This window comes from Cebidichthys violaceus, unplaced genomic scaffold, assembly GCF_023349555.1.
Source record: "Cebidichthys violaceus isolate CVI_PGR_0920_01 unplaced genomic scaffold, fCebVio1.0.p SCAF_10, whole genome shotgun sequence".
Classification (NCBI taxonomy): domain Eukaryota; kingdom Metazoa; phylum Chordata; class Actinopteri; order Perciformes; family Stichaeidae; genus Cebidichthys; species Cebidichthys violaceus.
The window spans coordinates 4,458,589-4,484,731 of record NW_027176263.1 but is presented as its reverse complement, the minus strand read 5'-3'; the positions used below and the strand labels follow the sequence as shown (position 1 = coordinate 4,484,731).

At 41.4% G+C, this 26,143-nt stretch overlaps 1 protein-coding gene across 1 annotated transcript in view; it reads right to left on the bottom strand.

Annotated features, from left to right (window-relative positions):
• Nucleotides 1-864: 864 nt before the first annotated feature.
• The window catches only part of lrmda (leucine rich melanocyte differentiation associated), a 191,006-nt gene continuing 165,727 nt past the window's right edge, over nt 865-26,143 (bottom strand). Inside the window, exons 6-7 of the mRNA XM_068721388.1 lie at nt 24,286-24,370; nt 865-2,386 (exon numbers count right to left, since the gene is read on the bottom strand). Coding sequence (XP_068577489.1) covers nt 2,307-2,386; nt 24,286-24,370 — 165 coding nt within the window. The 3' untranslated portion in view covers nt 865-2,306. The remainder of the gene's footprint in view (nt 2,387-24,285; nt 24,371-26,143) is intronic.

Sequence of the window (26,143 nt, the reverse complement as noted above, 5' to 3'; positions counted from 1 at the left end):
CGGTGGCTCGGGGCCTGTCAATTCCAGCTCTGTCAGTGGCAGTGGCTCAATGGCAGTGCCTGTGACACATGTCACAAAGTTTTAAATGTCTGCTCTTTTCAGCAGGATGGCTGGGTGCGCGCCGCAGCCAGGGGAAGGATGACATTTTGTGTCGTGCGGGGGGGAACTTGTTGTGGCTCCCCTCTTCCTACCTCCTCCGGCTGTCAGCCCCAGTTTCCTCTGAGCATATCAAAACACAGACAAATAAACCTTGTCATTTTGAAACGCCGGCACTAGTGACCAGGCTCCTGAACGGCATGTCAGCTGGAATATGGTCACACAGTCCCGTAGGAAGTGGCGTATAAGCTCAGGCTGGCGAGCATGCATACTCTCACATGAACACAATCTTTAAGCAAATGGAAGCAAGAAATAAACAGACATAGTGAACAAACATTGCATGAGGCTATCTCTGACCTTTTTTTCATCGGCCTGTGGATGATTGATGTGTAGGACTGAAGCTCATCATGGCTTCTTTCAAATCCCAAATACACGTAGAGCAAACATCTCCTCTCGATCTCATCACCATGGTTTGTCCAGCTACTTCACCTTTAAAGGAGCAGGTAATGTAATCAAGCCTCATGGCTTGAACCGACATGTCAGTCAGGGACATCTTCTATAACCACTTTTGAGGTTGTAATTATGAGTCACACAGGGCTATTAAAATGTTGATTGGCTCTTTTGGCTCTATAGGCTTTACACAGGAAAAAATATGAATGTCTTGGACATTTTATCATTAGGAATAGAGTATATTACGGTGGCAGAAGGAATTAATGTGAAGGAACCTGAGTACCTTGAGCTCTGGAGCAATTTGACAAGAGACATATGTTAGACAAACCCTTTTAATCGCTTGAAGGATTCCAGCTAATACAATTTTATGTCAGAAATATGACATCATTCATGTCAAAATGTTTGATTGGAAGGTTGCCTCGAGAACTTAAACTAAGATGCTAAAAGATGGCAGCATTATTGTTGTAATAAGGTATTAAAATCACAATAAACACATTTACATACACATTTACAGTGCACAGTAAAACCATAGTGATCATAGAAATATTATAAAATATAAACATAAAAAGCCACTACAACTGTAGAGACAATATTCCATTGGATGCAATTTTCTGAAGAGTATGTCTTATTCTTTGTTTGCAATACATCACAATGCAATGCAAATAATGAAGGGAATATTTCAGTAAGAAGTAGTTAACTGGTCGAAGACACACAGTGAGGTTAAAGGCAAAACAACACTAGAAAATGGCACCATAATACATGACGATATACCTGAAAGGCATACTTGGTTACAACTCTGTTCTTCATTAAAGCTAGAATTGGAATGTTTTTCACTTTAAAAGCTGCATTTGATACATCTCTACACACGTGCTAACATAGACACACATGCAGCAGAAACTGACCAAAACATCACTCAGATATCAGAAATACATCTGACTTTTTTTTTAGATACACAAAGACAAAATTCATTCAATAAAATGCACTCAAACAAAAGAAGGGAAAAGCATTTTGTAGTCTGCCACAAACTAAACAAGATAAACTGAGGACGCCTTGGGAAATCTTGTTACGTTGTTGGGTCAAACTATTTGCAATGTCCTAATGTTTTAATCAGCAGGTATATACTGTATGTGTTTGTGTGTGAGAGAGAGAGAGAGAGAGAGAGAGAGAGAGAGAGAGAGAGAGAGAGAGAGAGAGAGAGAGAGAGAGAGAGAGAGAGAGAGAGAGAGAGAGAGAATGAGAGAGAGGAGTCCCGTGTAAGGCCCCAGGTGTGTGTGACCGTCACCCCTTTCACCCTTGATTAGTGGCGGTAGTGGACGGGTGATCCATCATGGCTGTCAAAGAAAAGGATACAATTGGCAGGCTGTTTGTCACTGACTGTGTGTAAGAGAACAAAAAAGAGAGAGACAGAGACTGTCCTCGCGTGTGTGTCTGGGGTTGTACGGTTGCTGATGCTTAGAGGCAATCATGTCAGTGGGAGTGTCATCTCTGACTCTGACTCTGAGCTGGAAGCAGGGAGGCAGATGCAGACCCAGCACAGCAGAGGAGGCTGTAACTATGGGGCTGGATTACAAACTCAAAAAAAAACATTCCCCTTACATGACAAATACTTTTGATGAAGTTGAAAATCTTTTTCCAGTGGGAGATCAAGTGGCTCAATTATCACCAGCCGTTCTGACAAATAAAAGATTGATTTGATCCTCTTTCCTTCTGATGGCATCCCTTGTCACTCATGTCCCTCTTTGTGCCTGACCAGCTGTCCATCAGAGTTGGTCGTTTCGGATGAATCTGTTGCCTTCTGAGTGCTTGCCATAGTAGATGTAGCGACACTTGGCGAATACCCCTTCAAAACAGAGTGAGAGAGATTCAGGTGAGGAGAAGGTAATGCTTGTAGTTATCAAAATTAAAAAAATAAAAATCTATTTGTATGCATTGACATCCTTTTTTTCGTAAGACCTTAAGGACACGGACGGTAATTCTCAGGGATTTCTCCTGTGTTTGTTAACTACTGTACGAAAACTCAGGGTAACACAGGGTAGCTTTAAATGGCCGGACTGAACCGAAGGAGAGGAGAGGTGTTGCTGGGAAGGATGAGCATCTTGTTCTAGAGAAACACCAGTGTGGCCTCAGAACAGAGTCCTGAAAGTAACAAGCTCATAGCCACCTACATCTCCCACACAGACACAAGCACACTGGCCCATCACAGCAAGCAACTACTGAAATTATCAACAGGCATTATATTTGCGTATGTGCAGGTAATAGGCTAATAAAACACACTAGACAATAGAGGAGTTGAAGAACTTGCTACAGTATACCTTTTATGCAATACCTTGCTTTGTGCAGCTGTATATAATAATGTATGTACAGTGTCTACTCTACAGTATGAACAGAGTAGGTTAAGCAAAGGTAAGGTCATTTAAGAAGCCGCATGCCCTCTATGCAGCTCAGAGGATGAATGCAAGATGGCCGTGCTTTCTTGTTGCCGTCCAGGGAGAGGGCTGCCCAGAGTTCTGTGGCTTGTCTGCTCTGACTCTGATGTCACAGCGCTCCCACTGCCACTTGATGAATGTGGCGGGCTGCGGCTAGGTGTCACCTCTCACCAAATGAGGCAAGGACAAGTGGCATTAGTGCTGTCAATGATCCTCTGACAGCAGAACAGATACAGCTTTCACCAGGCTTTTTAAATAGACATCAAGTGTATTATAGTAGGAGGGGGGCCGGGACGGAGACAGGGCAGAAAAGGAGAGACTTATGGGAGAGGCGGTGTCGCAGAGGGATGAGGGGTGCTCCAAGCGCTAAGTCCAATCACATAATCCAAAGAGACATTGTCAAGGGCAGGGAGAGAATGGCAACTAAGTGACAGAAAGCAGAGATAGGGACAGAGATACTGGTGCCATATTAGTGCCGAGCATATTCTGATGCCACCCTCAATTCTAACCAAACCTGACACATCGCTCTCGTTCCCCCACTCTCTCTGACTCTTCAAAGTAGGCTCTACCAAGTCACACACACACATGCACACATATACAGTACGCAGACGTACACACAATCACACACCAGTCCCTCGCAGCAGAAGTGGGTGTTCTGTCAGGCGGAGCAGCAGTACAGCAACAGCAGCAGCAGCAGCAGCAGCAGCAGCCCACAGGCCCGAGGACAAGCTCAGTCAATCTAAATCTGGACTTTGTAGTGGAGCAGTGCTCATTTCCCCTCATAGCCCAGATACTTGAGGTGATCCAAACACTGAAGTGTGAGGAGCTGTCACCTCAGATAAAATCCGGGACCAGTTCCATGCCTGCCTGCTCCCCCGGTGTGTGAGGGGTACATATATGTGTGTGTGCATGCGCTTCTCTGACAGTAAGGAGGTTGTGGAGGGGGCGGGGGTGAATTCCAGCTGCCGTGATTTGCCCGGGGATATAGGTGCCACGGCTGGAGACTGGGCTTGACACCACAGGACTCAGGGTGTCTCACAGCGCTATGATCACATGGGCGCCAGGCCTTTCACATATTCACAGCTTACCCAGCGAGAACCTCACTCTCTCCAGGAGCGGGGCCCTTAAAGAGATTACCCACTGAGGTACCAGAACCAAGACTCCTATAAGACATTACCTAGAGGGGATATATTTGTAAGTTGCAACCAAAGCCTTTGAGAGATAACCTTCACAGATGAAGGAACTAAAGCTAAAGGCCCCTCAAGTCTTCACACTCTGCTGAGCTCGTCACTAGCCTGTGGGGACTGAGAAGGATTGGAGGGAACACATTCTGAGAATCTCCAGCACCAATCAGAAAACTCTGGCGGTGTGTGAACCTGTAACTCTCCAACAGCTCTTTAAACAAGAAGCTATAACTGTGCTCAAAGGAGAAAGGAAGAGTAAATTAAAGGAAAGAGCAAAACAAAGAACGGGGATGAGGTCTGTTTCCCAGTGGGTGAAAAAGCGCCTCGAAAAAGTGTCTCTTATTTTCAGTGCAACCTGGCTCAAGCGCTGGATACATTGCAGCACTACATTAAGCAGTGTGTTTTGGGCATAAACACATTCCAGTTCGCTGCATTTCCCATCACAGCGAGAGCTAGCTCTTATTACGAGAGAAACCAGAGAAAGATGGGGTGGTTGGAGACACAGAAGGGAATAGCTAAGCCAAACTCACTCTTACATAACGCCTTCTGAGGCCACGCTCACGCCTGTGGGGTTTCGCCTGATGAACGGATACTTAATAACAAGTGGTTCAGTGCCAAACCCAGTAGTCGGCAATATCCTCTGAGTATCCTAAGCCATGGATGAGCAAACTTGAATCAACACCCACACTCTCAACCATATACACATCGCAAACCCATACACACTTTCATGTCATGCACACAAAAATAGCACACAGTGAGAACAGTGGGAGCAGCCATTAAAATGACAGCTTAACAAAGCGATGTGGAGGCTACTGTTTCCATCATGCCCCGGTGGAGGAACAACCAGGCCTTTGTTCTGCATATGTCACGCGGCACCTTGTTGTTTTTAAGGGGAGCAGCTAACCCTCTTGTCTTTATTAAAAGGCCGTACAGTCTATATCTTGTATCTTCCTCTTGGTGAATGTTGCAGTGTTAGTTCATACAGTCTGGTCTTTTCAGAGCTGATTACCCAAAGCATGTGTGCTCTCTACGGGGGCTTGATGGGCCATTCTGCCACAGTGTGAGTAAGCCAGCTGTACAAAGCCTCCACAGTGCTCAAATATCAAATCAACACATATGGTAACAAAAGTTTTTGTTTTTTTTCTTGAACACATCCATCTTCTAGATAAAGTATAAGGGCACTAAACCAATCACTGCAGACTACTGAAGACTCTCTCTCTCTTGAGTTCTGACAAAGGTGTAGTCCATGTAGTCCTTTTTTGCTTTGTTGTACAAAATCACACTGATATTAAAACAACGGTTTAAAAGTCATTGAACAATACAATGTCAGTCATTAGTTCCGAAGACAGCTTGAGCAGTCCAGCTCACGCTCTTGGTTCTGATGGACATACTACTCACAATTTGTCAATTGACCTGAACTGTCTCCTGGGTATCTAAACAGATTTATATCCCCTAAAAATTTGTTTCCACTCGATACCACTCACATTTTTAAGGATAAATAAAAAAATTTCACAGGCATTTCATTAGCCCAGAAAGTTTAAGTTGAGTAAAGGATTAAATAAAGAATAAATATAACTTTGGGTATCGGGTCCAGTCTGAATTTTGCAGTCAGACTCTGTCAGTCCGGGTTCAGGTCTCAGGTTTTTGACCTGTGTTTGTAGAGCTGCAGATAGTTGTGATGTGGTACATCGTCAGCAGGGCCACACAGTATATCAAAAATATAATATATCACTGCTATATTAAGCTGGAATGCAAATCTAGACTACTTCACTTGATTGCTCACCAAAAACCCAATATTCCCATAGCTCACCGGGCAATGAATTAAAAATATATCCTTTCATATTCTAATACATGCCAGGAGTGTGGGCTGTAAAGATCCGGGTATTTTTCTACCTAAACAAAAGTTTCTCTTAAAGACACGCTATCACCTGCCAAAAGGAAACGTCAAGGTAAGTCTAAAGTAGTAGTGTCAATAATAATGATACCAATAATAATAATTATGCTTTCTGGAGTGTCAACGCTCTAATATGGGACAGTGGCCTATTCCGTCACTGGTAGTGTGTAGAGGTGCAGGTAGTGTCATTGAGAAAAGGTAAGCTAGCTTGTCAGCACTGTAATCCTAATAGTTGCTATTATGGAGATCCCACAGTCAGATTTACATACATGTAAACCTCTTAAAACAACTGAAACATGTTTATCAGGTGAATACTTTGTCCATATTGATTTTCTTTAAGGTTATTCTTTAACATTCAAGTCAAGCACTACAACCAGGGCTTCTGTTTGGGATTCCTAGCCATATACATCACAAAGTCTGCTTCAAAACTCTGCATTTAATCAGCACACACACGCACACACGCACACACGCACACACACGCACACACACACACACACACACACACACACACACACACACACACACACACACACACACACACTTACAAGGGAGAGAGAGGAGGGAGATGGAGTGGGTTTAATGATTGTTCCCTGCATAAAATCAGCTTGACTCTTTTCAAGGGCCATCAATATGTCACAGAAAGACACATCCGACGGATGTAGCTTTTAACATCAAGGTTATCTATTTTCGGCATGAATCCACTCCCTCCACTCCTAGTGTCTTGTATTTTCATATCTATCCTTGCCTCTCAACTGCTTCCACTCTGTCTTTTTCTACACTCTTTACTCTCTTATTTGCTCTCTTTGATTCCTTTTTTCACCTCTCTGACTTGCTGATTTTTTCCTTCTCTGCCAAACTGTCCCACCCTCTACTTTGACCACTTAGCCGACAATTCCATCAGTGCTGCGATCCATCAGGGAAAAAATGCAATGAGAAAAAAAGCCAATTAACAAGTCAATTACACTTTCTGTATTATCTCCAAGGGGTGAAATAACACTGCCGGGCAGGTGGGGGATGGGGTCAGATGGAGCTGGGGGCAAGCATCCATAAGAGTTGGTGCGAGAGTGACTTATGAGCTTGGGGCGTAGGCTGCTGTGAGCCAGGGCTATTATTGTGGACACGATCCATCTCCGGCTGTCCTTTTATCAGTTCAGCCCAACGTCATGAGATGGAGTCGCCACCTCCTCTCTATAGGGAGGCCTGCAGATAGATAACCCCCCTGCGTCCCATAAATCAACAGCCAGTGGACTGTGATTCAGTCCACTGATAGGTGAGCTGGCACACACACACAGCACATTGCCATGGAGAGAAATGATATTGTTTCACTTAGTATTGGTATGCTTTATGTATGTTAGTGTGTGTAGGTTTGCTAATTTGTATTTTTTCTTGAAATATTTTTTAATATGGGAATATGCCGTCAGTCAGTCAGTCAGTCAGTCTGTCTGTCAGTCTGTCTGTCTGTCTGTCTGTCTGTCTGTCTGTCTGTCTGTCTATCTGTCTGTCTGTCTGTCTGTCTGTCTGTCTGTCTGTCTGTCTGTCTAAAACGCATCTGTTGCGCTATTGTTTTGAAATATGTTCTCTCACTTGAGTTACTAAATGTTTGCTTTATTTTCTGTTGTACTGATCTGAATGAAGTTTCATCACCTCCAACAGTGACCTAGAATTAGGCTGCTACTGTGATGGTACTTGTATTTTGTTGATCATTTCACATCATTATGTTTTATACGTGATGAACTGTTTTTATTGCTTTGAAAGGTAATTTACATTTTTAATGATTTGGTAGTGTATTTTGGGGGAGAGGGAAGGACAGGGTAATACCGAATACCGAAAGAAATAGAGCAAAGGGGAAAGTTACTTAAGTATAACGTATTGATGGCACTAAGACGAAGACCATCTTATTATCGTTTTTATGATGCACATTTCTCACAAAAGAAATGAGGGCTTAATATGACACGTTGAAACTAAATCCATCCTTATCTATATTTACTAACAGACTCCTCTTTCAATCAGTTAACCATTCTAACAGCTGAGGTTTCACCTGTCTCTCTTGGGTCTCAAACTAAACTCATGTGTGTAACTTTGAAAATTAAAGCGACATTTGCTCTCTCCCAATAAAAGATATTTAGTCCATTAAACATAAATAGCTGTCATTATGATGCATGCCCTGAGCTCAGGCCTTCCCTGTTTTTCTCCTGACTGTTTACTGCAGCCAAACAACTGCAGCGCCTGCATGTTCTCAACTTCAGCGTATTGATTAAACTTTTAAATGGCTGCCATATAACCCTGGGACATCAGGAAGATTAATTTGTGTCAATGTTCATCTGTAATTCATTAGCCATTTATACTCCCCACATCCACACAGGCTATCAGGGAAATGTGCCCCATTTTTCACCCAGGCAGAGGCTGGGGAGAAGGCAGAGAGAAAAAAGGCAGGGATTAAACTGCCTACAACAGAAGGAGTACTCTAACCAGCCCAGAGTGCATAGCAAGGCATGCAGGGCAGTAAAACGTCCAGCATGAATACTAATAAATACATGCTTTTAGCCAGTACACGGTGCTATTTTATAGAAATACAAGGAAAGGTACCCACTATTAGATATCAATTGCTAATTGATTATAATTTGCAGAAATAGTCGAGCCCCCATGATGATATGCCTGTCTGTTACACTAGAGAAAGACAGCCTAACTGCTGCCTTCTTTGTTGACATTTGATGAGGCTCTGACGTCAGACTTTCCAAATACTTGCCTGCCATGTTGTATACTTCCTGTCAGTCAGCAGTGGTTAGTCTTCCACCCAATTCTCCATCACAGTACTAACACAAATGTATACAAACACATTCTTGAGCTTTAATTCATTGTGATGTACTGTGTTTTTGCTCCCATTGTTGCAGCTCAAACTTTCACTTCAGGGACCGAGCAGGATAGAAAAAAGATTTAGGAACTGTGTGCATGACTCAGGTAAAAACAATACACAGAGGGCCAACAAGGGTTACAAAAGAGGGAGAGCGTGTGTGAGTGGGAGATGGAGAGTTGAAAGATTTGCTATTGCCACAGGCTGATAGCCTGTCAGGGAGAGGTTGCTGGGTCGTGACTCAACCAGCTCTGATCAATACAAGGTTGATTTTGCCACATGATTCTCATGCAATGGATCGCACACTTTATGTATCGGTTATATTTCAAGCTTATCGGCAACATTGGTTCAACTCTGAAAAATGACACTCCATCACTGTCAGTTCACTAAATGGCTATAATCAAACACTTTAAATTGAGGATGGCATTATTCATTGATGGGTGAATTACAGTTAACCAGATAAATGCCTATCAGTCTTTGTACTTCCAACTTATGAGGATGGGAAGGAAATTGAATTCTGGGGCACATAAATTTTGACTGAAGAAAGAGATTACCGTTGTGGGGGGTCTAATGAAAAAAAAATGGCGAAATTAATTTCAGTGACATTTATTCCACAAAGAGCCAGGATCCTGGTTACAGTAGCTCTGGAGTCGGGAGATAAGAGGAGAGTTGTTTAAGGCGGGAGACTGAGACAGTTACAGAGTCCTAAATCCCCTTGGAGCGCCTTTCTCAAGGCATCCAATATCATCTAGGTAACTCACTAACAACAGCTTGCATACAAAAATCTCTCTCCTGTAAGCACAATAATGACAAGTTGGTTATTTACTGCTAGAGTTATTGAAAGGGTTCATCTACCCTTAAGGGCAAATATAACCACTAATGATGCCAGTAATCATAAGTGCTCATTTTCTCCATCAACATGTGGATCACAAATCACCACACATGGCCAACACACGGCCTGACACTGATCGATTGTGTTCTTCATTACACCCAGGATTTCTAATTAACAGAAAAGCACAGATAAGTGGTTGAAACCTCTGACCAAAATAGAAAGAAAAAGTGAAAATCGCAATTAGAGGTTTGGCTGTGTTCGGTAATGGTGCCGTTAATAAGAGCGGCTGGTGAGTCACTCAATGAAGGTTTAATCACTGGGACAGGATTCAATAACAAAGGAGCATAATATTAATCACCAGAGAGTGATAACTTCACTGTTCATCTCTTTGACATTGGAGGAAGGGATGAATTAATGATGCTCGCCATCCGAACACATTAAATAATAATTATCAGGCAAAACAGCATGAAAGGGACTGCATAATGAACCCCATTGTCAGGTCAATTACAACCACATAAAACTGTTCAAAGGCAAGCAGCTTGTTACTAGATAGCCATACTAGAGAGGACAGCAGTGGCTTTATCAGTGGATGGTGCTGGGTGACCTATTCCCTCTGATATTAGGGCTTCAAATGTGTTGAGGGGTTGAAATACAGTTAATACTTAGAGGGCACAGAAACTTGCTTAAAGCTATAAAAAGCCCAGCAAGGCGTTCAGCGAGGAACACATTGAAAATTGGTAAGCAAAAGATAAATGACATGACAATGACAGTGTTTTGCTGGCTTGAAAGCAATGTCAGTCACTAAGTGCCATGTTAACTAAACTCAACTACGCAGACAGAGATGGACTTCACGCATCAGTGGACAAAATGGCACCTCGCTACCTGTCAGTGGCAATTTCCATCAAAAAGATGATGGCCAGAATTTAGCCACCAGAGAAACTGCTGCTTGAGTTTTACACATTCATAAAACATGCACAGATGGTAAAGGCGCACATTGTGCAGTATTTCCTTCCGTCATCACACCATGAAATTGGCAATGGTTGTTTCATAAAGCCCTTGCCTAAAGCATCAGGTTGTCCTCTAGCTTCTCTTCTTGAGCTAGACATCAATTACCGCACGGCTGCTACCACTCTGAGACACTCTCTTAAACAAACAGCCTGGCAACCTCCAGTGTGACACATATCAATACTAATCTGACGTCTTGTTCCACAGTTGCTCCCCTCAGACCCTGGCTGGCTGCACCTGCCTGACCGGAGTGCCCAGGGTTGGCTGTACTCCTTCACACTTCCTTCCCCTGCAGACATCAAACACTTATTACTCTCCATCCTGGCCCTGCTAACTGACTGGCCTGTCTGGGCCACACGGGGACCCCATTATTAGAGTCATTTCAGTGCCCATCCTGACGCCTGTTAGGCAGTTCTCTACCTGGGGCTCCTGCTCCCTGCCTGCCCGACTGAGTGCCTGGCCAGCCAAACAGTGATTGGACATGACATGGTGACAGAAAACAGGGGAGAAGGGCACTAGAAATAAAAGAACAGAGATGGCAGAGTGAGGCGGACAGAAATGGGGAGAGGGGAAGGTGGGTATGTTCGCCAGGGCCCTTGTGGCGCAGGGTGTGCCCATCAACACGGATGAGCGTTAGCCAAGAGCCGCATGTCACAATGATGGAGGGACTGGATCACTCACATCAGAGCTTCATCTGACTGGAAGATATCAATCTCCAGGCCTAATCCAATAGGACATGGTAAAATATCCTTTAACATTGCTCTCCCACCCTGCCTTTGTGTGTCCCCTGCTTCTGTTTCTCTCACAGCTGAACATGTGTGTAACCTTCATTGTTGGACCTCAATCGACCACACTCATTTTCACATCCCATTTCCTCTGTCTCTAGCACTGACAGTCAAATTATGATGGACAAAACAGTACCTTGACATATGGCATTTAGAACAATTTGCCACTACATGTGGCAAGAAAAAAATAAAAGAATAAAAGTGCAGATCACAGCATGTGTGCAGTGTCAACACCAGGGATTCTACCTGATTCTAATTAGGGTTTAGAGGAAAATGAACCCAAGTGTGTATTTTTTTTTTTGTTTATTTTATTCATGATGAGCATTTGGAAGTCATTACAATGAGGTGATTATCTAATGGCTAAAACTGGCACATTTAGAGAAATGTTGATTAATGTGTGTGGTTCTTATAAATATAAAAATGGCAAATAGATCTAAATTATTTACAGAATAAGTATATATGGCAGTAAGCCTGCACGTAAACCAAAGTCATTTGCAATAATTTTTTATATAAGTTTAAAGTAATGAAAAATGTATTCTTGGTGACATCATACACTGCTCATATTTATGACTGCGTCAAATAACAGGCCGTCATTTCCTTCCAGAATTTAAACTAATGAACCCACAGTAGCCAATCAGGTGTGAGGCAGAGGTGATGATAGGTTTGTGTTGTGTGGAATATTTCATTCCCCTCTGGCCTCCCTGTGCCACATTCAGACGGATAGCTCCACTGTAACTCTACTTCTCTTAATTAATATGACATATCCCCTGTTCATATGCAGAGAGTGAGGGAGGGGACAGAGAGATGGAGGTACGAGGGAATGATTAACTGTGGATCTGTTCCTCCTTGTGAGAAATGATTTTGCCTCTACTGCTCTCCCCGGTCCTCCCTCCTCTCCTCTCTTCATTTCCGTCTCCCTCACTCTCCCTTTTCTGTGTCTCTCTTTGGCTCACTTCATGTCTTTCTGTTCCCTCCCCTCTCTTTCTCTTTTGCCTTACCCTCACCTCTCTCTCTCCCCTGCCTCTCTCTTCTCTCCTCTCCCCCTGACACTCTCGGACTGTCCCCAGCCCCCTGCACATCTCCTGACAGGTAGAATAATAACGCTCGTACATCACTGCCCCGAAAAGTCCAATAACCTAAATCTTCACTTGCCACACACCCCGGGACTCAATTACTTTATTGACATGTAATCTTCATAAGGGGAGAAATATTGAGCATGTAAGGTCAGCCGGTTATGAAGACATATTATCATATTATCTGCATGAGTGTTGTAGGGGCTAGGACCTGACAAAGCTAATTATAATGGTACATGTTTCAGAGCTCAGAGCGTATTATCTGCTTGGCTGCTTGGTTGAGCCACAGCTGAGGTATAGAGGATAAGGGGATGAGATTTCAAACCTAAAAGGGGATGGATGTCATCTCAGGGCATGGGAATTAATGAAGCCAAATATTATTGACTGCACATCACAGCACTAATATCTTTGATTTGTTCATTGTATTTGTCAGGATTAGCTCGCCATAGTCTAATGGCTAACAGCATACCACAATACAAGCTGACCAAGGAGGCAATTTCCAAAACTGTACAATAACGAGAAGCCATCCCTCAAGTATCGTATAAAAAGTGCAAATAAGCTGTTAGTGCTGTAGCTTGAGCCGTTCCTCAGCCAAAATGTCACAGTGGGTTAGTGATGGCAGGAAGGACAGATGCCCATGGCTGTGTTATCGCTTCTCTCCCAAGGTTATCTTAATATCATCGTTTCTGCTCAGCTATTACAATCTACTGCCTGCTACATAAAGCAAAAACAATAACCCAAGCAATGGTACAACATACAGTATAGAGGTACTCCCATAAAACAATGTATTTACTCTTTACCACGAGGGTATAATGCAAAGGAGACAAATTGTAACCAAGCTCGTTATTTTAACCTGAAACACATGGAAATGTATCGTAGGGCACAAAACAAACCCTTGGCTAGCCCTGAGATATTGCATCTCAGGGTCACAATGTGCAAACAAAGAATCCCGCTGCCAGACATGTGGACATGTTCATTTCACTTTATCCAATATCATGCCCTCTTCGCCTATCTCTGTTGTCCAACCGTCTAAACCCTTCATTCAGAACTGCTGCTGCAGAGGATGCCTAAAATGGTGTGGAGCAGTTGGCAAACACTGCCATGGGTTACGTGTTAACACTTGCTAATGGTGTCAAATGGAGAGACATATTTTAGCTTTCTTTTGAGGGTCTCCAGGCACTCAGCACTCCAAATAACGGAGAAGTTTTCAAAGTTTTCAGTTTCATAATGACATTTTTACTGTACTGTTCCCCTGTATTTTGTAATGAAGCACGTATTTTACAGCAGTACATAACAATCTGCACAATCAAATAATTACATCTCTCTGAGCAGATATGATATGATTTGATGGCTAACAATTCTGAAGGTTTAGTTTTGAGTACACACTTGTCCTGTGGGAGGGGAATGAAGCAAACAAGACTTTTAAATCACAACAATCTGGGATAGATTCATGTGTTTGACCAAAATGACTCAGTCAATCCAATCATCTTGTGCTGGAGCGACATAACATGCCAGAAATTATCTGCAAATTAAATAATGATGGTGAAATAAAGTGTTTGCTCATATTATCATGGCAAAGAAACCTGCTCCATCTGTTTAAAGTAGCTTTGGCAAATCAAAGTGACAGATTAAAAGGTTGTTTTGGACTTCCTAGCATTATAGTGACCTTGCTCTTTTCATTGGTTGAGCTAGAATGTTGATGCCACAAACATGAAAGACCTGCTACTTCCTGGCTCCCCTTTATATTTTAAGAGAGATTAAATTCATGTCAGTTCAACAAATTCGCTGTGACACGCATATCCAGTTAACCTTATGGACTTTAAGGCAAGGCAAGACAAGCTGACCCACAAATCTGCAACACTGCGTGTTTGTTTGGGGCAGCTTGGACATTGTTCATTCAGTTGGATAGTGAATGCGAAGTAAATAGAAGCCCAGATCCATAGCACTGGAATCCCAGCATATATGTTAATGTCCTTCTCTTCTCTTTACAAGCAGCAAATCCAAACAAGGCTTTCACACAGCCCGATGCAATGAATAATCTAAATGGCACTTAATGTGAGCTATGCTGATACTCTGACAATAGTTTGTGTTCAGACATCACATCTTAGTGTCTCCCAATTGTATATTGATGCCTAGGCAGTTGACAATAAATCACTGGATTCACCAGTGAGTGAGAAAACAGTTTAGACAATGGCCCAATGGAGCTTACCGTAATTGACAGATGAGTTCAGCTCTTTCCGCCACAATAGCTTTGGAGCATTGAGGATACCTGGCAATGAGTGTTTCAGTGTGTGTGTGTGTGTGTGTGTGTGAGAGTGTGTGTAGACGTGTGTGTGTGTTTGAAGTTTCAAGACCCACAATTCTCCAAAGAAACAGTAGTTGCAGTCATGTCTACATTAAATGACTGGACTACACTTGACATGTATATGTACATGTGAATTATACAAGTACATATTGTATAATAATTTACTAACTTTAGTATCTGCATTGTTGCTTTGAAAAAAAAAATGTTTTGGCTCAATACCAGGCATTGTCAAACTCACTTGAGAATGCATAGCTTATCAAAGCCCTCAGGAAATGACCAGGTATGCTGATTGGAACACTAGAGTATATTACTTAAGTGAGTGCAGCAGCATGAAAAGACAACCCAGCCCATTGGACCCATGGTGCAGTGCTCATTTTGTTTCTTTAAAAACATTTTGAGCAATTTTCTAAAAATCAATTTTATGTGAAATGGTATTCACAACCACATTAATCATAATTATTAATTACTATTCATGACTCAAGAGCCCCAAATCTCTATAATTGTTCAATGTAACATGTTCAATGTTGCATTGAACTTCAAATCATTAAATAATCATTAAATAATAACTATTTATTGAGCATATCATTTTTCAGAGGACATTACAGTTTATTACAATTTGGTTTTAATTTCATAGTTTTGGCCATCATTATGGATGATAGTAAAATAATACTCACCAAGATAATCAGAGGGATCTGGGAATGAGGCAATCTTGCAACAATGAAATCAAAGAGGGCACGTAATATGAGCAGTCAAACTATAATCCAGGTTCTAAAAAAACAGGTTAGCCAACTTTTTTGAAAAAGAATAGGAGAGAAACCAGTGAAATGATGAACCAAACTGTAGGTTGTAAACACCCGTCACTGTTTCTAGACCGACTTCCTGGGTCAACTTTGACCTACCGTACTTGTCTGTACTTGAAAATATTTCCTATGCAATGCAACATTTCAGGCACATTCAGTGGATTAGATAATTTACATTACATTACAGTCATTTAATGACATTACAGTCATTTAGCAGACGCTTTTATCCAAAAATCTGGCTAAACTGTTTAAAAGCTGTCCACTTGCCAGATACCAGCTATTACTTTTGTGAGTACAATGTTTTCATAACCATCAGAAGCCAAAAATACAAAAGTAAAACTGGGATCATCCTTAAAGATCTAGGCAAATCTACGTCTGTGATTCTTGAATGTATGTCATTCAAAGGAATCTGGAGTTTCCTACTTTTCCAAAATATATACGTGCTGTCATTACTATGGAGATAATGATCAGAATGGTGATTATATCTTCCAATGCAAAATACTAAAAGGTGTACAGTATGTGCTACATTTATGTAAAGACAGTAGACTTACAGTACATCATAACCTCAACTTTGGCACATGAATCTTGTGCCTTTTTATTAAATTTTACTAAACATTTCTATAATTTGTGGTGTAAATGTTTGTCTCAATCTGATGCTAAACATATGTAGGCACTGCTTCCACATGTGTGAATGTCTGTCTACTCAAAAACATTCATCTGTGTGTTTGTGTTTATATACTCCATAGTTAACCAGGGAAGGTGGCTTTTTCAGTGTGTGATTGCCTGCTAACAGGACACCACTTTATTTAGCTCTGTAAATTATCACTGGTGGCCCCTTTTCTCTCTACATGTTAGTGAATCCATGGCATGTATAGATCCGTTACGATCATGTCTTACAGAAAAGTTTAGTGATGTAGCATAGCTGTTAAGACATGCAGAATGTGTTGTCAACCAGCATGATAAACTGCCCACCAAGTGAATTGGAATGTAATTTGTTGGAGCCATTAACCAGACTAGAATTAAAGCATGTTTTCATCTTGAATGATTACTGTGTGAGATCAGTTACCCTAGAATTACGATCTACAGTCTGCTCAAAATATAATTTATTAAAAACATGCTGATTAAGACATATGACCCTTCATAAACCAACAAGACAAATATGTTTAGCAGGTATTGCATCTAATTTTGTTAACTTGCTGTATCATACAATCTAAAATATGAGACATTGTGTATCTCTGTGTAAACATCCCTGGTAATATACAATAATTACAAAGCTACACTGACGTATTGAGGTCTGATCCTGTCCCCTTTAGCATGACAAGTTGTCCAGCATCTGCCAGCATGTTAGTAGCTATTCATCAGAATGAAGGGTAGCGAGCGCCCTCACAGAGACAGACTCCGCCTGCTCGCCGAACAATTTGTTTCAAAGGGTACTGACACAGAAACTGGTGGACCCAACATCCATCCTGCTGTAAAAATATCCAAAACCATCTGGCAGCTAACCCCCATCCTAAATTACTATGATGGACTCCCACCTTTGGAACCTATAAAGGCTACAAAAACCTGCTCCAACTTCTGACTGAAAGTATGGCTGGAAAGCACAGGCCGCATCTCAGTTATCCCAAACCGCAACAACAAATCATGGTGGAAAATGAATTATAGTATAGCTGCATTAGCAAAAACAATTTCAGAGCTGATTCAAGCTACCTACTTTGGCTGATTTATGTTTTGCTACTTGAGAATGACCAGTGCAACTGGGAAGTAGACCAAAGTCCAAAACACCAGCGTTGTGTTTTTCCAAGAGGGTTGGGCCAGCTTGGCAGAAACTCATGTCCTTGTCTGTTGGTGTGACACATCTGAAGTAGAAGCCAACATATTGCCTCAAACTTGCGTCTTTGTGCCTGAGCAAGTTTTAACGAGTGAGTCCATTTGGGTTTGAATCATCATAAATAACCGGTTTGTCTGTTGCGGTCTTGGACGGTAAAGATTTAGGAGGCTACATATTTTCCTGCTGCTGAGAAAATGGTTCAAAGTTTGTAATCATCATATTTCAGTGATGATGGATGGAGGAGTTCAAAAGTGTGATCGTTTCCTTTCAGGCTCAGTGTCCAAAATGCTTAATGTCCATTATAAAGTACTGTAGGTGTTCAACAAAAACTCAGTCATTAGATGAATTTGTACGGTGCCTTTAGATTAATAACATTTATGTAGAAAATGTCAAATTGAATCTATGAGATCTTTAAGGCATCATAATGAGATTATTTCAGTCAAAATAATTCCAGCATACGTTAAACTTGACTATGAAACAGTATTTATTAAAGCAGAATATTAGAGAGAGAATATTTACTTTTACACCACTAGTAAGACAAACTAAGAGACAAATATTCTGAAATGGCTCAGAAGCTGACAGCCCTATCTTTTCACTTTAAGTTTTTGCTGTATACGTCCAACATCAGTTTAAGAACTCAAGACACTCAGGAGACTCTCTCAGCTACATCAAACAGCAAGGTAAAAACAATAGTGTCACTGACATTTCTCCAAACCCAGCACAAACAGAATTATTCACACACTGTGAGCGGAGAACCATCTAATAACGGAGAGATAATGACACTTGGTGGAAGGCAGCTTTCTCAAAGCAGTTTGGAGCTGGCATGTCACAGTTCGGCAGTTAAGCCTGTCATGGAAGTTGAGGAGGTTATCCTGGCATTTTAATCTAACCTGCTTCTGAACGAGAAAACGCAGAGGTGATTTCCAGGGAAGTAATAAAAAGGACAGGCCTGCCTCCAAAAATGAGCTCTCATCACTTTGGATGCGGACAGTGCAGTGTTTTGTGAAGTCGCGGTAAAGGATTGCAGAGCCAGTTTGCCTTGTCCCATCTCCCCTCATCCATCTCCATAGACCGGCTTTAATGGATATTCATGTTGCTGAGCCAATCTACTCCTGGGAGGAATATTATCAAATCATCTGACTCGCATAAAGGAAATAAAGCCTGTCTTCATACTCGGGGAGTATACACCGCTGTGATACCGCAGGCGCTACCTCGCCAAAGAATGGATTGATGGGACTGTATTTTCAGGTCCTTCATTCGAAACGTCTGGGTTACAAAAACGTGTATGGAACACGATTAACAATTAATAGAAATTAAGGTGCCAACACACTCACACACACATAGTAAATAATACGTTATCACATATATATATATATATATGTACACAAAACCAGGGTGTGTATGAAAAATATGTCTTAATTTTGTTTATTTTAACTTCATATTTTTTTATTATCTTACTAATTTTAATTTTAGTAAAAGTAGTTTTTGTTAAATGAAAATGTATTATTTGTATCAGCAAAATGTCCATAAAGTATTAAAATCATTTACATGTAAGCAGCATTTTTATATTGTCAAAATAAAGAACAATGCATCATTTTAAATGATCACATGATCACATGTTTATATGGAAAGTCTTAATCTTAATCTAAAAAGTAACTAAATTAAATAAAAAATATATGTAATGGAGTAAAAAGTAAAATACTTCTCTCTGAATTAGAGGAAGAGTAGTATAAAGTGGCAGAAAACTATACTTAATTACAGTAAATGTACACATCCCACCACTGAAGTACAGTATTGCATATCTAAATATAAATATCTAAGTACTGTCTGTGTGGGCAAGTTTGTACATTCATAACAAATGAGATCTATTGCAGTTTTTTTAATTTCTGTGGCTCTATGTGGAGGAAAGTCTTACACTGTTATAAGAAGCCAATCATAGACACCTCATCAGCTCACAAACTGGCAGACATTGCCGTGACGAGTGCTTGGGAAAACATTTTTATGATCTCTGTACCCAGGAAGAAGGCCATGTCTTTACATTGTCAATTCACCTCGTAGAGCTTGGTTCAGAGGCTCACTCAACACATGCTCATGGTGTGTAGCTGGCAGAGGGATCTGTATATATCATTCTCTATGAAATGTTTCATCATCTGTCATTTCTCGATGTTGAACACATGCATTGTAGTTTTAAAAAAGGGTTTACAGAAAGCAGCTCTGCAAAGGGTACTCTGGACTAGTGGGGAGGAAAAGCTTACACTTTGTTCTTTCCATATGCCTCATTTCAGTTGTGTGGGGGCCAGTGCAAGTCTTTATGTTTTAGAGTGATGTTTATCAGGGGACAGATCCTGCTGGTATAATCATTACGAGGCTGAGTGAAATGTCTTGCAGAGCACGTACATTTGTCTAATGGGAAACGTCAAAAGGTGCTCTGTCTTTTCTCACCACGTTCCAGAGAGGACATTTCCATACTCATGGAACATGCCGAGGCAGTCCAAACCAGAATGGGAAGATTATCGGCAGAGAGATGAGAGTATAATTTCATTCATACTACATACTACAGAGTCCCTCAAGATAAGAATGGAAAACAACTCCAGAGTAAATAAACAGATGCATGAGGTAATGTATCAATTCATTTACCAAAACATTACATAACCAGTAGCACATGTGTTCACTGTAAATAACTTTTTGAAAAAGTTAATGTCTGTATTGATAACAGCATCTAATCCATGCAGTTATGAATAATATAATCAGCTGTGGTTATTAATCAAGTAACACTAAACCGACATAAGGGAGCTGTATACTAGTTTTGAAGCATACATTTAAAAAAAAAAAAAAAAACTGTCAAACTCACTTTTAGTTTTACTAAGTGCATTGTGCAAAGAACATTAAGTCATCAGTCAAACCAACAACCTTTCCCTTCATAATGACAATAGCTAAGTTTCAAAACTATCAGTTTAGTCAACCATTAGTCATGTATCCCATCCAGATGTCTGGTGGAGGAAAGGAGGGGAGGAGGAGATAGCAGCAGGTGTAGATCTCTCTGAGCCCAGCTGAGCTCTAAAAGGCAGTGCTTAGCACCCACAGCTCCGTCATCTGGCCTCTCCCCTGTCTCCGCCAGCCTTTCGACAGCCCATTCCTCATCATTTACCCCTTTTTGGCAAAGCCCAGAGCCCTTCTAATGGGCTGCTCTGAATGCTTCCAGATGTTTGTTTATTTGTTGTGCTGCAACTATAAAACAGTTTACTCTTAGTTTGGATCTGTTCCCGTTGCTCCATTTTTTTTGGGGGGGGGGGGGGGGGGGGGGGGGCTGAGAGAGCGAAGGGGAACGTAGCAGGATTTGCGGAGCGGATCACCCCGACATGTAATGGAAGCGAACCGACAAACAAATGTGAGACACCCCATGGGTGTCGTCAGGAAGGAGTTTTCTTTTTTGCTTTGATGGCAGCTTTTCTCCTGGGATTTTAATAACAGTTGTGCGCCATTTAAGATACATACATACAAAGTAGCTGGAAGCAGGCCCAGAACAACAAGATTAAAAGGGCCCAGGGCTCATACTGTAAGGCAGATTTCAGGCATTTTTCCTCATCTGTTTACTCTACTTGCACAAATATATCCCTTTCATTTACCGCTGTCACGGCTGAGGGATGGCCTACTCAAATTTAAACTGATACCTGTAAAAAAAGTAGTAAATAGTGCATAGCATATTTATTGAAATATACAGAGGAAATGAATAGTATTTCATTACAATCTCCTATGTGTACATGGATATCAATCAAGTCTGAAGCATCTTTTTTTCATACTTCTAAACTACAGTTCTAATTAGATCTATGAAATAAACTTGTGAATCACACTTTAAAATGTGACATCCTCGACAAATGACAAGCTGGTAATAAATAACCCAGCACGATATTTACATGTCACTGGCTGTGGCTTAATCATATGGTGTAGGAAAGTCTTCAAGAAAACACACTTTAGGCTGGGACTCCATTTTGGACTATTAGATTTAGAGTTGAGTTGACAGTTGGACCAGTACTGAGAGTTAGAGCCATGGTGACAGTAGTGGAGGATCCTCAGGCCTCTCTGCCAGACTATATACGCCACTCCACTCTGCGTCACGCCTTCACCAAGACACACTGGAGCCCCCACCGCCCTTCTTCACTTTGTCTTTTGTCTGGCGCTCTCTCATTTTTAATTCTTGTCTTTTTCCAGTGTTTAACGCTGGTCCTGTAGCTGTCTTTTCACCTCTCCTTCATTGTACCTCTGCTATGTCTATTGCTTGTCTGATCTGGTCTATGAAATCTTGATTTCGATTTCACTACCACAACAGCCCACCTTTCGCTTTCATCCCTCCTCCCCCTCCTCCCTGCCTTGTTTTGCTCCGTCTCCTCCAGGTTGACTCCTCCACCAACCAAGACAGGAGCTTATCCTGGAGTTCTGTCCTTGGTTTCCACCCCTCCTTCTCTGGGCAGTGACCTGCCAGCGCTGCCCTCCTCTGGGAGCTCCTACATGCTGTAATTACCTCTGGCACCCAGGCTCTTGGGCTTCCACACAGGTGACACAGTGGAGGGGGAGGGTGCAGAGGGTTGAAAGGAGGAAAGGGAGGTTCTTTCCGAGCAGCCGACAGGGCGATGTCAGAAGAGCTGCTGATCTGCCTGCTACTGCAGGAGTAAGGCTAAAACTACACAGCCTCCGTTGTACTCCCATTAAAAGAGGCCACTTCATTAACAGTTAAAAAAAACCTACTGTCACAATCACATAGCCGCGTACTTAGAAACATTTCAGCTGCTTAATAAGGATGTAATGATTCCACACCCATGTTCAAGTCCATCTTTTTTCTATATCGTGAAATGTCATGGTTCAATATAATATCATTGCAGCATTATTGCCTATTATCTCATGTACTGGTGATTTCTCAGCACAATAGTACAAAACAAAAGCAGTTCTTTACAGAACAAAAAAAAAGAACAACATATATTCTAACCGCCTCACTTTTTCAACAGATTTTTAACAAATTGTGTAGTGATTTGTTTTATTCACGATCCATACTGAGACAAATTGAACTCCATCAAATCGCTCAGCATCTCTTTTTACCCCTATTGTTTACATCCTGTATTTAACTCAGTAAATGCTCAGTTGTTTGGAATTACTATCTGAAAAATGTTGTTTGTTGCAGCACGGCTTTGTTCTCTTTGAATGAGCAGTTACTGTGACCGTTTCCAACACATACAGAAAACTCAAGTATGTTTAAGAAGTGTAAATAAAAGGAAAAGCACAAAGAGCTGGGCTAAGGGATGGAGGCGGGGACATGAAGACGAGGTGAAGGGCGAAAATGAGGGCTGTGTTATCTAAGACTGCAGCACTGCATCATAAAAATAACAAATGGAGACTGTCACTGCTGCTCAGATCTTAGACGAAGGGGAAAATATTTCATGTCAGATCCTCTCACCTTTAAATGGACTGTTCTTAGCCAGGTCTGATTTTGACAAAGCACCGGGCTCTTCCTGTCCTTATATCCGGTGAGAGCTGCCACCATTCACGCTTTCATAACATAGATCTGTCCTTGGCACCATGAGCAAGGGGTAGAGATTCCCATTGTGGACCTGTTGTGCTACCATACTGGTGGTCGACCCATCACAGGTGTTTTGCATTGGAAGACAGTGATGAATGTCTCAGGCACAAGAAATGACCTGATACAAGTGGGGCTTATTGTTAAAAGCCTGACTATGGTTTAAGCTACTCCACACACCCGACTCAGTCTGTCAGGCACACTGGAGTTTGATTTACTGTAAACTGCAAATTCAGGATGTTAAAACACAAGATTAGATGTCAAGCAATTCACAATAAAGAAGACCCACGTAATATTTTTTGTTTTGCAAGAATGTATGTTAAACACTACCTTTTAGTAATATATGAATTGTTGCAGGTCTTTCACTTTTTATTAGCCCGTCTGGTATTTAAAATGATATCAAATGGTTACCAGTGCTACTTTTACAGTGTGGTGACACCTATAGTGAGAAATTATCTTTATTAAATTATAATTCTTAAGACAGCCAAAGAAATGTATTTAGGTAGTCCAATGACACAAACTGATTAAATGCTAGACTGTACATGGACTTGAAACTGATACAAGTCTGAGGATTGAAGTAAAAACAAATAAGACTTTTTATATAATGACTAACTTATGGGTATAATATAATAAAATGGACTACCATGGTTTTTTACATCAACCTCAGCAGAGAATCTTCTCCAAACGCAGGCGTTGACCTCCACAATTATTTGTAATTAATGCGACGCATTCTTCTTAGAGTGCAGTGTTTGATACTAAGGAGTTGCTACACAATTACATCAACCGACTACACCGGGTCAACATGAGGCCTAATCAATGTCTAGTATTAACAGATCAAGGATGCTTCTTATGTGTATGTGCTGTGTGCTCCCACGCATACATTCAGATCAGAGTTAACCTATATTACTCAGATTTATTCCCACTATCAACACATCACACAGATGAGATGAGATCAATAAGAATAGATAACCTAACTTCAACGGAGTCTCAAGGCCAATAGATTCCCACTCTCTGTAGCCGTTTGGGTTATGACATATATTTGCATAATCCGTGGGCCTAGGTTTTGATTGCATGTAGGATAATATATTGTGTCGCTTCTTGTTTACTTTAGAGAATATCTGAACGGATGCATGTATAAACCGCCGAACTGAAAAGGTTATGAAGTCTATAGGTCTTTCATATTTCCTTACCTTTGTGGTTCTTGGCATCTCTGGATCCTCGGGGTAGAGGAGTGTAGGGCAGTGGGTGCCTTTCAGATCCAGTCTCATTAGATGACTAGGAGTTAGGAGACAAACAAAAAGAATAAATATTTGGAAGAAAAAAGGTTGTTACCGTAGCTGAATGTGAGTATCATAAATCCTTCGGGATTGGTACAGGAAATGTTGGAAACACTTCACCTGTTTTATTACATAATGTGGCAGGTCATGTTTTATTACTTCTCACATTTTGTGGAGCTTCACTCCTGTCTTTGATGATCTGATCTACGACCTGGTTAGGGAGGAGAGGTCTTAACCTTCACTCAGCCATGTCCTCCTGCAGTGGTCAACTAAAGGGTAGATGTCACTCACTGTGAGCAGCCAAATGCAGCGCGGTTATGTAAAGGTAGTCCTCTCTACAGAGAGGACATATGCACTTTAACTGGATACCTTTTTTAATGACACATAATTGAATTGTGAGATACATATGTGAATAGATTCCTGGCTGTGAAACAAGAACAAGCTGTGAGCAAAGTCAGTGGTTCAGGCTAAACAGGCAATTGCTGCTATGAGACAAAGAGAAAACAGAGGCCTGAGTTTTAGAGCATGTTCTTGAACAGGTCAAGAGTTTCTTGTGTTGTTGTTCTTTCATACACTTTCAAGGTCCAAAACATCCTCTTCCTTCCCTTAGCCTTTTAGGTAGTGGAGCAGGCAGGCAGTTTATCATGACACAGCGATATCCGATGCCTTTGCAGAAATACTTTCCATTTCTGCAGGAAGGAATTCACTGGGTCTTTAATCATAGCAAGGGACTCAACTGACAAATACATATTAGAGATGGTTTGGAGCTGCATTTTTCCCACTTTTATTGTTGTTCCTCTACATGCCCATGCATAACCTTGAGAAATGGAATGGTCTGCACTGTTAAATGGAACCATATTCTTCATGGGCAAAGAGAGCACTGTGAATTGAAAACGATCACATAATGTGCTTTCAGATAGCATCTCTGAAAGGCATTAGGGCTGGCCAGCATGTGTGTCACATTACACCAAAGAGAAAAATGGCAAAATAAGCTTATTCTGAGACCTTACTACATATGCTGGCAGATCATGCTTTTGAAAGAAACAGCTTGAGATAGAAATATTGTTTTGACAGCAGACCTGCTGCCTCTGGAGTGGCTGAAACCTGTTTAGAAATATCACAGATCACTCCCTGCTTGTACACTGTTCTTGTATGGAATGTGTAGTGCAAGAAGTAAAACAACCCCAAATAAGAACATACTGTGCTCAGTAAAAAACATATAACCCATTTGAGGAAAAACAATCAGGTATCCATACTAATGTTTTTTTAACTGTAGCACCGCAAAATGGATATTGAAATAGGCCAGAAAGATCCTGAACCAAAATGACCATTTACCAAATGACCATTACCACTACAAATAAAGTCTCTTTCTCTCCCTAATTTTGCCATTTGGTTTTGAGGATATAATTGATAATGGCTGTCTGTGATAAATAGTATGAGCTAACAGAGCAAATCAGCCATTAAGAATTGTGAGCCCTCTCTCTATTTGATCTACCTCCATGCTCTTCTGAGCCACTGCGGTGTTGCACCCCTGTCTGCCTCATTTCCTGGCCTGCTTGAAAGATCACAAGCCTGGGCCTCTTCTGGCCTGCTTGGCCTCAAAAAGCCCCTTCTAATCCTGCTGCTTGCTCACAATTAATCTTCCTAGTTGCCACATTATTAACAGCACCACCCACTGACTAGGTTAGGGGGGCGTTGGAGGAGAAGGAGGAGAGGGAGGACTGCTGGGGTTTGCTGGATACTGAATAAAGCCCTGGGCTGGTTTTAGTCC